Source organism: Platalea leucorodia, assembly GCF_965183815.1.
Source record: "Platalea leucorodia genome assembly, chromosome: 7".
Classification (NCBI taxonomy): domain Eukaryota; kingdom Metazoa; phylum Chordata; class Aves; order Pelecaniformes; family Threskiornithidae; genus Platalea; species Platalea leucorodia.
The window spans coordinates 59,464,085-59,479,998 of record NC_138829.1 but is presented as its reverse complement, the minus strand read 5'-3'; the positions used below and the strand labels follow the sequence as shown (position 1 = coordinate 59,479,998).

The 15,914-nt window shown below is 35.4% G+C and overlaps 1 protein-coding gene across 3 annotated transcripts in view; it reads left to right on the top strand.

The window, feature by feature from the left end:
* PDE3B (phosphodiesterase 3B) overlaps nucleotides 1-15,914 on the top strand; it is a 93,096-nt gene that overhangs the window by 63,133 nt on the left and 14,049 nt on the right. For 2 of the 3 annotated variants that reach the window (XM_082318273.1, XM_082318274.1), the window contains exons 2-7: nucleotides 4,021-4,071; nucleotides 4,950-5,198; nucleotides 9,180-9,322; nucleotides 12,509-12,615; nucleotides 14,903-15,113; nucleotides 15,667-15,740. In XM_082318273.1, coding sequence (XP_082174399.1) covers nucleotides 4,021-4,071; nucleotides 4,950-5,198; nucleotides 9,180-9,322; nucleotides 12,509-12,615; nucleotides 14,903-15,113; nucleotides 15,667-15,740 — 835 coding nt within the window. The remainder of the gene's footprint in view (nucleotides 1-4,020; nucleotides 4,072-4,949; nucleotides 5,199-9,179; nucleotides 9,323-12,508; nucleotides 12,616-14,902; nucleotides 15,114-15,666; nucleotides 15,741-15,914) is intronic. The other variant, XM_082318275.1, reaches the window with a different exon arrangement.

Sequence of the window (15,914 nt, the reverse complement as noted above, 5' to 3'; positions counted from 1 at the left end):
TGTTGAAATTTATTTCATAGGCTAAATAGATTCAATTATTATAGTTAAACATAATGCAGTCCCTGACTGTTAAAGAACAAGGCATAATACTGTGTTATGCGTGGGTTTTAGTTTTGTTTTGTTTTTTATTAACTGTCCTTCAAAACTCTGATCAGCTTGACAGCAGTTATATAAAAGCAGGAAAGTGTGATCATTGCTCTTTAGATGGACTGGGAGACTCTGGGGTTAGAGTCAGGCTGATATGAGAACTTCTCCAAGCTGACTGGTAATTTGGTATACATGGTGATGGGGGGAGGGCTATACATTTTTCACTTTTCAGAAGTTCATCTGCAATATCAGAGGCCACTGCAGTTTTATTTTCAGAGGATCTCCCAGACATGTGATTGCTGTGATGTTGGCACTGACAGTGGATGCTCAAAAGCCAAAGTGTGTGAGTTGCTAAGCAGAGGTTGAAGTTGTAGCTTGGAACTTTTATGACTCAAGTCCCTCCTAGATCAGGTGTTTCTTGTTGGAGGAGGTGAGGAAGAATGTTATGTGCAATGGATTACAAAATCTTAGTATTACAGAGTACAGATCTTTCTGCAACAAGTCTTATGGTTGCAAAATCAAAAATTGCTGAGGCTCTGCCTAAGACCTATTTTAAGGTCTGTTGCTCTGTTCACGTGAAGTCAAAATAAACTGTATCCTTTTTACTCGTGTTGTAACATTAATCCGACTCCGGGAATACTTTGTAACTTTTGTTGATGATCACAGTAATTAAAGCTTTGACTGCCAAACTCTCAACAAAAATAATGCCAAAAATGCTGCTTTTTTAGTATTCCAGATTTAACTTGCAAGACATGGAGTTAGGCTAATTAAACTAAGCCTGGTATGTAGTGAGAAACAAAGTACAGTTTCCTTACAGTTAGTTTCTGAATAGAATAGTAAGGAGTAAATTCTTCTTTAAACAGAGAAATTTTGTAAAGAAGCAGAATTTATCAGCTGTCAACCTTTAAAACTGTCACCCCCTCTTGTCCCTCAAACCATTTCAATTCTGCAGAAGGCCTGTTTAAGGAATATGCTGCTGGTTTCTGTTCCTTTCTCCCGAAATTGTTTTTGTGGGGGAGGCTTTCTGGATTTCAGTGCCATCTTGTGGTGTGTTGTAAGCATCTAAGAAAAGGTAATACTCCCCACCCCCCCGTTCAGTATTAACCTGTAAGGATTTGATTAGTAGAGAGATGTACCAAGTTATATTTACCATGGAAAAATATTCATTGCATAGTGATCTGCATTTTTTCCACTGTGCTTAGTAGAAGAGATTGGTACTTTGTGCCTAAAATTTTCATCAGCTCATTGTAATTACTTTAACGTGTGGCACATGGAATGAGCCCTGAAAATTTTACAGCTAATATAGACTGTGATAGCCTGCTAGCTGTGTTAATATGCTACACCTGTCTTCTCTCAGGAGATATAACTTCTAATTAAAGGTGATGTATAGTGAGTTAAAAAAAAATTTGTTGGCAACATACAGGTAAACTAAAGTTCTGTTTATTTCAAAACTGTTTTAGTTTCTTTCCTGTAAAATTGGTAAGCTTAAATCTTCTGGTTTAAATGACAACAGAAAGTTTTCAGTCATGAATCCAACCTGTGAAATTTTTCATTTAAATAAAATTGTGTATAAAATGGCACCCTGCCATTTAAAATATCAAACCATTATTTGCATTGGAAGTAGATTTTGCATGAGCTGTGCACGTTATCTTACCTTGTGTATACTCGGTGAGTATGGGACACAAGATATAGCAGTAACACCTTCCATTGAATATTTTCCGCCTCTGCAACTTTGAGCCTGTTTCTTTACTATAGCAGGGCTAAAGCCAAAAGGAAGGTTTTGAACTTTTTTAGTTGTATAGTTTGACCCCCAAAATTATAAAAGTATAGCTTATGTGAGTGTGTGTGTGTGTGTGTGTACATACATGTGCACAAAAGCTCGCAATGGCTTAAAGGATGCATAAAGGAGCTTGCATCAGTAAAAATAGTTGCAATTAAGGGTTTGGTACAGAAATGTTCTGGAGTTAGCAAGAGCATAGGTATTTTATTAAGATCTCATTTACGACAAATAAATAAAATCAGCTAATATACCACATATTTAAAAGAAAAATAAAATATTTGAAGAGCTGGGGGAAGGGAAACCTCTTTTGTGTCTCCTAATGGAGGTTGCAAGATTGCAAGTGAGCTGATGCAACTTCATGGACCATTAGTATCAAAGGTTGCTCATACAACTAACAAAACTCATGTGGACACCTGATCTCTGTTGCTGGTTGAATCAAAAGTCAATGAAGCAGATTAATGCAGTCTCTGTGTCCGAGCTTAGGAGGACAGAATGAAACCAAAAGATTTACCTATGTTCGATACAGTAAATAAATGTCAATCTGGAAAGAGAAATCTGAGAATGAAGAAAAACAAAAAAACCCAACCTGCCCAGATGGACAACTCATTCTAGTTTGCTATGGAAGAAAAACCCCTTCATCTTTACAATGATCATGCTAAAACCAAATGCATAATGCAAAATGAATATGGCCAGATAATGTTGGTCATTATCTTAATGCTTGTCACTGACAGGCTAACAGTCATCTCACATGCTTAGTTTTTGGGTTTTGTTTTTTGTTTTTTGGTTTTTTTTTTGTTTTTTTTTCTTTTTCTTTTAATAAAAAGAATGAGGAGATGGTAGCTAGATTAATCACTTAAAACCCCCAAAAACCTCAAATTCTTAATTCTTGGTTTAGATCTGCTTGCTTTGTACAATATGACTTTCTGATATAGCATAACTTACTCCTAGTTTAAGCACATGCTTAATGATAGATCTCTTCGCTTTTCATAGAAAGTGGATGTGATAACTGTTAACTTTAAACGTGGTTTAATGGTGTCTCTCTGAAGATAACAGAAGAGAAAAAGAGCCTTTACGTGCGGCCCTTGCCTGGGTACTGCTGACACGTCAGCCTGTGTTTCTTTATCGACGCTTTCTGCACCTTCTGCTGGACAAGTGCCAGCCTGGAACATTGTGTTTTCTCCATGAAAGAGCTGTTAGTCTTAGAGGAACAAAACCAAACATAGTTCTTATCTATAAAAATAACTTACAGGACTGCAGAATATGAACTACCAAGTGGGGTATTGGTGCTCTGTATTTGTGCTCTGTAGCTACGGAAAAGAGGAAAAAAAAGGGTTATCTTTATATTTATTTAATTTGTGAATGCATGTTGTGCAAATGAATTAATTTATCGGAGAATAATTAGAACCTGTCAAGAAGTCACGAAGAATGAACACTTTTGAAACAAAACAGGCATCTGAATTTCATTTCTTGTATATTGTTTTTATTTTTGTCAGTATAGAAGAAAAAGTAAGTGAGTGCTGTTGACGTACTTGAAGCTGATAGTATCTTCAGATTGTGTTGCTGACGTTCTTTTGTGGGTTTGGTGGGTTTTGTGAAGTTATTCAGAACATGTAGATTTTAAACCATATTCAAGCAAAACCTAACAAAACTTCCTGCAAGAAAATGCTTTTAAAGTTACCAATTTTTAACCTGAGATATTGGGGAGCTCTTTGCCTTTTTTAAAAATAAATGATGTTAGTGTAGTGCTTTCTGCACTGTATTTACAAAATTGCTACTGTTTGAATGGTTCTGGAAAGAAAAAAATTATAAAAGATACTGGAGGTTTTAGGATAGATTTGCAGGAAAGCACTGTCACCACCTAGTTTAGTGTACATGTTAAATGATTTATAAACAATCCAGAAATACGGAAATAAGGACATATAATTATTCTGTCATCAAGATATCTCTGTTGCATGCAATTTCATCAAACTCTTCTTTAGGACTTTTACTGGGGTAGCATTAACTGAGAAAATGGCCTAAGTTACCTATAAAAACATGAAGTGAGAAGCATTTTATATTACATCACATAATCCAGATTTATTCCATTGTTGTTTTTCAGCATTAGCATATCACCTTTTACTCTTCTTTTTTCTTTTTTATTTTTTTCTTTACAGATGATACTTTGGGATTGGGATTTGAAGCAATGGTACAAGCCCTATTACCAGGTCAGTGTATTATGAACCTAATTATTCTTGTGTGAAATATGAGTTCACTGTAAACTGTCAGTTTTCAATTTTTCTGCTGATGTTTCATTTGCCTAAGTTGTCCTAGTACATTCTAGCTCTATGTAACAGAGGCTTGATATTTAGCAGTTCTGACCAAGTTGACAGGGATCTACTTTCTGTGGTGTATATGAGAACAGTCTCAAACCTAACTAAGATGGGAGTGTGTTTTTTGAAATATCCATTAGCATAAGGTTAGGAAGTGATTCCCCAGCAACGTCACCAAACTCGAGTCTACTAGGTTCTCACCTTTTTTCTTGATTGCTTGTTTCTCTCCCTTTCTCTTGTATCAGTGGTGGTGTCTAATCAGCTATTGCTGTTCCTGTTCAGAGAATTATACCAAGTAAAAACTAATCACTTTTGACAGAATTGTTAGGATTTGTTTCAGTAGAATCAGGGTTAATAAAAGTAATGAGGCTGTGGAAATTGCACCTCTATAAGGGCCTTATGACAGTTTGGTCACCAAAATTTCTGTTGATGTTATTGGAAGAGATAGAATACTAAGTTTAATTCTGAGACAAAGTAATGAAAAATTGAGATTAAAAAATTGGCACCAGATCTTTATTTTAAATAGAGAAAAATAAGCTAAAAGCTAATGTTGAATTCTGAAGTATTTTTTATTGTGCGAAAAAAAACAATGCAAAAGTTGGTGCCTGCATATGTCTATATGTATATATTTTCTTTAAAAGAAAAATACATTACATTGATTTTTTTTTTTTTTTTTTTCCAAATTTGCAATGGATGAGATGCTTATTTAAAATTTAGAATACTGTGAAATGTTTTGACATGTTAATAGTTTGCAACATTTCCATCTATTCTAGAATGCTGGCAGTGGAAATGGAGTTGATCTTCCAGTACTAAATGAGGCTCGAAACATGCTAACAGACCTCCTGACCGACCCATCCCTTCCACCACAAGTGATTTCTTCCCTTCGAAGCATTAATAGTTTGATTAGTGCTTTCTCAGGCACATGCAGGCCAAAGGCTAGTCCATTCACACCATTTCCTGGTTTCTTCCCATGTCCTGAAATAGAGGATCCTGCTGAAAAAGGAGATCGAAAGCTGCTTAAGGTCAAAGGACTTCAATTTTCATTCATGTGTGTTGCAATTTTTAAAAAATTATCAAGGAAAATTCATCTGGAAAGAGTGCTCTTGTATGGATAGTAGCTTCTTCACTGAGTAGCTGTGAACTGTTTAAGGTCAAAAGAGAGCAGCTGTGAAAACACATTGAATGAAATGTAGATAGGTACCAAAATGCAAATTCAAGTGGTTGATGGATAGACAGGTAAAAGCACTGGTCTGCACTCTGAACACATGATTCCTTGAAATAAACACAGGATTAAAAAAACTAAAAAGAGATATAAAGTGAAGATGTTATATTCTCATGATATGACACAAACAGGGCTGTTCTTGATTGTCCCACATTCTTGAGCTAACAATTACTGTCAGTATGGCTTTTTCATTGACAATTTTTTTCAAAGAAATTTACTCTTGTGAATATCAGACAGAAACAAATCAGCTATGTAAAAGGAAAAATATCTCGTCTTTCTGTGCAGCACATAACTTTATGGGGCCAGTGTGTAAATCTGCTGTCACTTCTCCGTTATCTAGGGTAAATAAGTGAAAGCAAGTTACTATATGACATGTTAAGGAATGTGGTGGAAAAACATTCAAATAGAGAAACGCGGCTGCAGTGCACCAGAGCTAATAATTCTAGGGTAGCCCGGTACTGACAGCTTGAGGCTGTTTATTGTGGAGCTGGTCTGGGACGTCCCTGCCCTGTAGTTCCTTCCATTTCCAGGCAGCAGACAGCTTGGCCCAAATTGATCAACTTGTTGCCTTAGTATTTTGGAGCAAGATACAGTGCCTCGAGCCAGATTCAGCCTGTGAAATGTCTGTTGGGAACCATTGTCAAGACAAATGCTTTTGGGGAAAAGCTCAGTGTCTACAGTTTACTCTGTGGGAGATCCTGCAGGATCATTGCAGTATAAAATTCCTTGGAATGTCACATGGATATCTACAGAAATCAGTTGGGTAGGGATCATAATCGTTCAGCGTATATTTTTCTTTGTGGATTTTTTTGAAAACTGCTAAGGATTGATATACCAATGTGAAAAATATAATTTATGTGAATGTGAAAATGTAACTTATGATTTTTAAAATTTCTGCATAGCTAGTCAGAATTGTTTGAAATGAAAAATATTCATTGCTGAAGACTGATTATAAAGATTATGTGAGATTGAAAGATTACATTTTTTCACAGCTATTCTCTTTTCTTCCTTCCTAAAAGTAACTCTTCCTTTAAGTATGTATTTTTTCTGTATATTAATTTACCTGGTGGATAAAATAGTGCTTCTCACTATCATTCCATGAATGTTTGACTTTGGTATATGTTTAGGGGTAAGCCAAAAGATCTACCCCTATGTATGTTACTGTAAGAAAGAAAAAGATTTCTCTTTCTTTCAAAAACCAGGTAAGTCAGCACAAATTCCAGATTATGACACACCAAAGAAAAATCACAAGAAAGTATTTCTTCAAAATGGGACCTTTCAGACTATATTGAAAATTTCCATTCTCTCTTTTCCTAACTTGGAATATAAAAGGTCTCCTCCATATTTCAAAGAAGGTCTTTCTTTGCTTTATTTCTCTTCCCTGACTGGCTACAGAGTGTACCCAGTTATAATTTTTTACACTTCTGATGGGGAACTGTCTGCTCTCTTTGGTAGAAAAAAAAAAAAAAAAAACAAGGAAAAGAAACTAAAACTGGGCTTCAGACCTTGGGCTAGCAGTAACTCGTTACCTAATACTAACTCTTCACTCTGAGTTTCTTTGTAGCCAACAACTTGGAAAGTGTAAACTGCCCAGTTGGTGCTATTCACTGATCAGTCTCTCTAAGTTCCTAAAAAAGAAAAAGGAAATCTTAGTTAGACAAAAAACATCTCAGGGCTGCTCTGCTTTACAGTAGAAAGATTTTTCACTTCCATCATGACAGGACTGTCCCCCGGTTTCCTGGCGTGTGGTAGTAGACTGCTTGCCAGATTGGTGGATTTCTGGTGTTATCAACAGTCATGATTTTAATAGTTTTCACACTTTAGGCAAGTGAAAGTTGTCTAGGCAAGCACTTGAGTATCCCCATCCCTTGTCTCCTGGCCTTGTTATTGCTGGTAACTGAAAGTCTTTTCATAACAACTTTGATTTCTGTCACGGTCTAAATTTTGTTTCCAGAGCAACTTTTCCCCTTTGTATAGTGATTACCAGTGACTTTGCTAGCATAGAGTGATCTCGAGTTCCTCAGTCCTTTGCTACCCATGTTTTGTTTATTCTCTGCTTCTTTATCTACTAGGGGAAAGTTCTGGAGTTTTGTCATATCCCCAGTGTTCCCTTGTTCTTAGAGTAGCCAGGAAGAAGAAAAAGTAAGTGCAGGTGCTGGGGCCTTCTTTCCATATTGTGCTACCATGTGCACTTGTTTCAGGGAGTGGATCTTTCTCCTCCGGTGTTGGGAATTTTCAGCTGTGCTCCCCATGTTGTAGAGAGCACGCAGGTTAGATTGATATGGTCCACTCTAGCCTGAGAGCACTACCACTGTATGATAGCACACAGCATACGCTTCTATGGTTCTCTTTCTGGTAAGGCCAGTTGAGGACTGCTGCATGTTTCTGTGGGCAATATGGTGGTCTTATTCTGCCTGTCCCATTCCACCTTTCTGGCTGGCACTACAGCTTTGCAGCAAAGCAAACAGAGTCAAGGTACATCCCATATCAAGGACTCAAAGCAGTCTGATTTTTCAGGGTAAGAGACTGTACTTTGTGTCAACACTTTCTTTTTTTTTTTTTTAAATATGTAATAGCTTTGTGAGTTAAGTATGATCTTTGACCACCTGATGAAGCTTAAAATTGCAAAGTCATTATTTTTGCCAGACTTGTGAAGTGGTAGTATCCAAGGGTCACCTGTTCTCACACGTGACCGTGCAGACCTTACTCAATACTGCAAATATTGCTTTGGAATTTTTGTTTTAAACATTTTTTCCTGGCATCCTTTTTATTTTGCAAGGTCTGATTACACACATCTGTATTATGCAGAAGAATCTTCTCCCCCCAACCCCCTTGAATGGCCAAATCTAGGGATGAGTTAACAAGTGGATTGTGGACTGAATGTAGGCAGAGATAAATCTATATATATTTGTTTAAAATACAATGTATAGGTTATCTGTGCAATGGATGCAGATAGGCCAGAGCTGGCTTTGCAGTTTCAATTCAGTGATCCTATCCTTTCTATTCATTAGGTTCTACTGGTTGCTATTTTAACATGGATATGCTTTTCTGGGGGTATTTCAGTACGGAAGAGCTAATAAGTCCTGAGTTATTTCCATACAGGACTGTTTGAGTGCCGTTGCCCTGCTTTGCAGAGGGCTTTGTGTTCACGTACAAGGGTGATTCCCAGTGTTTGGGTTGCAGTGTGCCTAAACTAACACAGCTTCCAGGCTGGAAGTGGTGAGGTGCCTGGAAAGCTTCCCGAGTGCTATGGGGCTGGTGTGGAAGCAGAGAGGGAGCCTTGATGGACCAGCACTGACCCTGTGAGTTGTGCATTGCCCTTTCCACAATTTCCACAGTACTCGCAATGTCAATATTTAGCAACCGAGTTATCAAAATCTCAGACCGTCCTGAGAGCTGGAGAGCTGACTGCGTAGTCATATGATTGGGATGTGTAGAAAAAGAATCTGTAATTGTACAGCAAGTGACTATCTCTAGAAGATCTCCATTTTTAAAAGTTCTGAATTGTTGGACCACATGGATTTCGGAGTACAAGTGTCTTTACATATTTTAATTTGGGGAAAGAAAACAAGAGGTATGGAAAATAATTATTCCTAGTAAGCAAAATAATTTGATTGCATCTTTTTTTATTTTCTTGAGCAATAAGAGCAAATGTAACATATTGTACAGTACTGTTTCACTACAAAAAAATAACAATAAATAGTCTTCACAAACGATAAATAAAATTTTAATGTCTGTGTTTAATTATATAGATTTTAACCATGGTTAAATTACTCAACAGGGATTAAATAGCAGGAATAGCCTGCCAACACCACAGCTGAGACGAACTTCAGGAGTTTCTGGCATTCCACCTATAGAATCAACATCTTCTAGATGGGAACGGAGTAACAGCAAGAGATCTCATCAGGAATATAACACATCAAGGTAAAAACTTAACCACATTTTAAGGGCAATATAAATGTAGCCTTTCTAAAATGTTCATGTCTGTAATGTTGGAACTTGGCAGCAGAAGTATTTAATGTAAAATCTTGTGAATTAAGTCTCCAAATTCTGCCAGCATAAACTGGAAAATGTTTCAAGTTAATTATATACCGTATTTTGTAACTCTGTTTGATCTCAAGTAGAAATCGGGTCATTCTGAGGTTGAATGGCATGCTCTGTCATCATAAGTAGGCCTGCATATCAGTTTTAGTAGGAAATGAAAAAAAGTCCAACATGCACGATTGCAAAACAAACTAATTTAACCTCTAAACCTTTACTGACTTCCTCCTTCTCCTTTTTACTTAAAATATGTATCACTTTCCAACTTCCACATACCTCAAAATTTGTTTTCTAATTAAAAAGATGATGTACCTTTCTTGCATTTGGTAGCCACTGTTGTGTGTGTTGCAACATTTATTATTCCTACGGTCATCAAGCAAGCAGTAAGGTAGATTAAGAAAGTCATCTCTTCTCTACTTATTAGTCAATAGGGTGCAAATAAAGCTGTTATTTCCAGAATTAATATTACATTTTTAATTAGTATTAAAATAAATATACTTTTTTTCTTTTTGTTTAATGTTGTATATGAGTGAAACTTCACACTTTTTTTTTTTTTTTCCAGTGTGTAAATCTGTATGGCTTTGCTCAGTATCTTGTAAGAAAGGTTTAACAAATGTTTGAATTTGTGTTGCAGCTTGAATCTGTAAAAATGAGTGTGGTTTTGCCTTTTTTTTTTTTTTTTTTAACACTTGGTATCTCTTAAGACTTTAATCTTTTATTTTCCTTATGACCTATGTATAATAGATGCATTTTTTTTAAAGAAAATATGAGTTATGCTGATAACTGATAATTACTAGTAGTGGATGAAAGTTTATATACACACATTCAATAATTTATTTATCAATCTTATATTTAATTTTAAAGTGAACCATTTAAATAATTTGGCCCTTGTCAGTGGCTTTTTCCTCTTGAATAAAATATGCTCTTCAAGTTCTTTCTTACATAATAAAACTTAATTGTGGTTTATGTATAAAATATAATTGAAGATGCTAATAGTAGCAGTAGTAGTAGTTTAAAGATTGTATTTTCATGCTGATTTGGTTATCCGTGTTTGAAAGCATCTCCCCTGTTATATCCACTGGAAATAACCGAAGAAATTGCTTTAAACTTACAAACCGTGGGACTTCAGTTTGAGGCTCAGCACTCCTGGTGCAGACACAGTGTATGTTTACAGAGCGTTTCCTTACAGCTCCTACCAACCGAAGAACCTACTCAAGCTCACCCGGTTAAAAGCAGCAATATGGAAAACACCCTTGCGCATACTCCATCACTTTTAAATTCTCTCTTGACCCTGATGAGTAGCACTTCTAGTTAGCTATGTTCCCCTGCCCTGCTCCTGTCCGCCCCGATACAGCCCTAGAATATGTGTCTGCTTTTTTGTGGTTTGTGTCCTGCCCTTCAGAGTTCTTGCCAACACTTGCACTGTCCCTGTCTCCTTGCATCTTCCAGTGATCGTTCTTATCAGGTACCCTTTAACTTCTAACACATAATCATCTCAAAATCCCCCATGGATGCTTACCTTACAGATAAGGTTAGATGAAATAGCTGAACTGGCATAGCTGTTCCTGCTGCCAAAAGAGGCAGTCTTGCATTCCTAGAGCACTTTGTGCCATTGGCTGTGGCTCTTGAGTCAGCCCTTTGAATTGACAGAAAAATAACAGCAATAAACAGGCAGTTTTTTCCTGCCTTCGGCAGCTGATTCAGCCCAATGAAGGACCCAATGAATGTTAGAAGAGAAGCAAGGAGGAGCAGGCTAATAGTATAACGGGACAGTGAAACAGCAAACTGCTCACTAGGAGCAAAGCTTATCAAAAATCAAAATATTTTTTTACATACAATGACTGCTTTCAACTGAATTCTAGCTGAATTGAGAAAGATAAGATATTACATAGTGGTACAATAAATTAATATTACTACAAAATCTGATTTAATGTTCCAGAATTTTTTTCTATCCGTTCAGACAGTGTTCAAAAGCAGCTCTTGAGAGATGCTGTTTTACTTCCATGCAAATTCTTGATTTGGTTTCTCATTCAAACACTAGTTCAAGATGAACTGATCTTGTTTAATATTTAGTCTTCCTACGCTAAATACTGTTGCAGCATTTTTATGTGCTTTAAAAGAATACATGATAGCTAAACAGTGTACAAATAGTGAAAAGTTCAATCTATCCCAGTTGTCAACCCAAACATTTTTTTAAAGTTGACTAACACGTCAGCATCAGACTTCAGAAGAATAAGTCTGCATTTATGCTTTAACTCATTTTTTTATATTTATATAGTTAAACAAATAATGGGAGATCAAGTATTATTTCTGTATTTGACTTTTGTTTGAAATCTGATTAAACAAGATTAAATTCGGTCTGGTAAATACAGTTTTCCCATACTGAAATGAAATAATTAGTTTTACATAAACCATTTTCACTTTAAAGTACATGTATACAATTATTTTTAATTGCATAGCATGTTTTTGTTTACTAAAGGTAACACACAATTGGAATTTTGGGGTGCAATTTCATGCGTAGAACAGCAGATGGCATAATTCCACAATCGAATTTAGCAGTTTAGTTCCTGAAGTACAATACGACTTTATGTCAAAACCAGCTTTAGTTTTAAGATGATAACAAACAAAATTATTAATTAAATATGCAAAATTGATTTGAAAAGCAAGCTGTGGCTGTGTAAGATCGTAATGGTATTTCCAAAGTAACCAATCTTTTAAATGTTATCAGATCTGTTAGAAAATAGCTTGCTTTGTTAAGATGTTCAAGAAAAGTAAATACCATGTTGGAAAGTAAAACCTATGGCACATGGTCTGAATATACTTATTGTGTCATTTTAGGACCGCATAAAGCTTTCTGTTGCTTTCACCCAGTACCCAGCAGTTTTTATTCCATATAATTGACATATATTGTCTAGCTGATCTTGAATTCAACTTCTTTCTAGTACTGTCTTTTTCTTAAATGGTAGTGGACCGGTAACAGAACAGTCTGGCCATTTTATAAGCATTTTATTTAATAAAAATGGAAGACAAGGTAGGAAAGAAAAAAAATTCTTACTGTTTTATTTTCAGCCAAGGATCTCATTCAAATGGGTCTTTTGGTGCAAACTTGCTGACAATACCAAAACAAAGATCATCTTCTATGACATTGACTCATCATATAGGTCCCAGACGAGCAGGTAAGATCGTGCAATTTGTATAGCTTAGTGGCAGGATGTCAAGGTAGTAGTTAGTATATCATGTATTACAATTGGGTTTTTTTCATGTAAATGTACTACTAAAATAACATCAGCACGTTGCATATATTTAAAAAATATTTTATTTTTAATCTGCTTCTAAGAATACTCAAAATTACAGTTAACACCAACTTTGTAGAAATCTCAACTATACACCTAACGCTATGTAGCTGCAACATGTTATGATGTTCAGTATGGCTGGTACCTGTTGAAAATTGCAACATTTGTGTACATTAATAAGGGAATTTTTTTTTTAGTAATTATGCTTTTTGTAATGGAACAGTCATGTAGACACTCCTAAATACCTGATACCTATCTGGGATGAATATTTAAACAAATTTTGGAAGGAGCAGGAGCAGATTTTATTCTAACACTGTCAGTGTAATAGTAGATACTGTAACAGCAGTGCTGAAATAATGTGTATATCAGTTTTTCAGGGATTATAACTGGTCTGTTTGCCCATATTAAGTGAAAACTTGAAAACTACTTCCTTTGATATTTCTGCCTGTCCATTTTAGCATGATTTTAAAATAACAACCTGTCTAATAATTTTGTTTTATAGAATTTTATATATGCAGGCTGGATTGAGAGAGATGAATGCATATTTTTTAAAAAAAACAAAACAAAACAACTCACCGATTTTCTCTGTATTACTTATTGATGCTTTGGTTGTTTCCCTTTCACTCCTCTGAACACCAAGAAACATGCCAACTCAGGTCACATCTGCACATAAACACATTGTTGCACATTTTCAATGATTCTATGCTCATAAAAAGCGGGGCTGCCTTCTGCACTTCTCTACTTTGAATCTTGTGGAAAATACAGAGCGCAATGATATGCATTTAAAACCTGCTGAATGTGTACATGTAAAAAGGATGAAATTAAGTAACCAACATTAGAGTATAAATGTGTTTTAGTTCTGGAAAGGAGTTTACAAATTGCTTCTCAACTTTCCAGATCTTTCTTTGCAGCAGTGAAGTGACATTTGCTTTCTAAAACTTCTGTCTCTGCACCTGGCAATGTGGACTTTGAAAAATCTTGTCTTTTACTGTAACAAAATGTAATTACATACTACTCTTAGGGTGTGTGAGTCAAGTCAGTGTAGCCTATGACACTGTTGGAAGTGTATAATCTATGCATTCCTTATTTAGGGGCAATACTGTATATTCTCTTAGTAATTTGTTATCAGGCACTGTACAGTCATAAAACTTATGATAGAGTTTTTGCTTCATAGTTTGCAGCAGAATAAGTGATTCAGATTTGTAAAGTCCACAGAATGCCTCATTATTTTGCTCACGGGCACTTTATTCTTTTTGATAAAAGTATGTTTTCAATGGCTATAACTTACCTTGGACACTTGTAGATAACCTGCCTTTTGTATATTTTCACAAGGGAAAGAAATGATGTTTTGTATTAATGCAAAATTTTATTGTAAATTCATGTTAGGCACAGAGTAGCCAAAGTCCAGATTTACCAGCTTTCTTTCCTAGATTTCACAGACAGAAGCCTGAAGTAAACCCTAGCTTACTGTTTGAACAGGAATGGGGAATTTCATGGACCTGAGGAAGATGGAGTTGTTTGTTTGTTTTTTATCTCTAATTACCCATGAGCAAACTTTAGATTTTTTTTTTTTTTCCAATGGCTTATCAGGCAGATTTAGATAGATCATCATGCCAATAAATAAATTGTCAAAAAAGGCCAGTATCTGCCCACTTTAATCCCTTGCTTCAAAAATATGATTACAAAATTCTGTTTTTTTACTTTGTTTTTAAAAACGTCTCAAGCATATTTTTTCATTATTGCAAAACAATGAGGTAAAAGATTTTTGTCTAAGTCAGTTACCAATAGTGAATTGTTTTTGATGATTTTTTTTTCTGGAAAATTTAAAAAAACAGTCCTGAATCAGAAAGGAATATGGAAAGTTTCAGCTACTGATTAAATTTTGCCAAAGCTAGAAACAAAACCAAGCCTCTGAAAGCCAGATATTATAACACGTTACATAGTTTGCCCACTCAGATGTGTAGCCTGTACTGCTGCATAGTTGTAGATCTCAAAACTTGGAATAGATCTAGCTACTTTATATGTGTTTAACTGTGTGAACTCTACACTGTGTTTTGAAAACTTGCACTTTCTTTACAATTTATAAAGGTTCTTGTCATTTAATTTCAGTCTTTCTAAATGGTAATGTTTTTATTGTAATCCAAACCCCATGTAATGTTTGTTTTGGAAGGTGCTTCTCCTGGCCTGAGTCCTGTGGGTTCACCTAGTCATGGATCTGTCTCCAGTGGGGCTTTCAGCAGCTGGTCACCTGTAGAATTTCCCGATACTGCTGATTTTCTTACAAAACCAAGCATTAATTTACATAAGCCTCCAGGATACACATTTAGTTCTCCAGATTTTCACCAACAAGTTAAAACACCTGTAGGTTATATGTGTAGCAGGTACTGTAAACTCTGTTAAATTTTTAGTAACTTCATAGGCATTGAAAAGAATACAATTAAAATGAAAAAATATAACAAGACCTATACATCTACTAGTATTGAAAAAAAAGGCATGTGATCTCATAATAATTTGTAACTGTATTATCCAGGGGATACTAACGAATGCTGTATGTATGCCATTGATTTGAAATGGCTCCTCCTTGAAAGCAGCAGTTATTGTAGAGTAACAATATTTTACATATTTTTAGAAAGGGAGGACTTCCTACCTGGGAATTGAATTCTGTATTTCTCAATACTTTCTAAATAATTAGCTCTACTTTATTAATTCATTGAGGTGAGTCCAGGGGACATGATGGTTGATTATTTTCTAAGTACAGACTAAATCTGTATGTGCCAAATTTAGGAGAAAATACTAAGGTCACTTGGTGGAGAAACGTTCAAAAGCATGCCTTTTTAAGAAAAGTAATTTGCAGGTATTTTTCAGTACAACACAGGAGTAGCAAAAGACGACAATTACTGAATGTTGTAAATGTTTTTCATGTATTTCTGTAAGCTGTGGACGTCAGATACTCAAGCCTGTTCCAACTCCAGAACCAGAATTTGCAGAATATAAAGACAGAAAATCAGGTGGGATTTCAAAATAGACAAAAATTTCATATCAACTTGCTTTAAAAAAAAAAAAAGTGACATTTTTATATTTCTACATGAAATTTTTCCTATAGTTTAAGTAACTCATATGCATATATTTTAGTCTAGTTTGTGACTTAAGTTAATCAAGATAATCTAAAATATTGCCTGCGT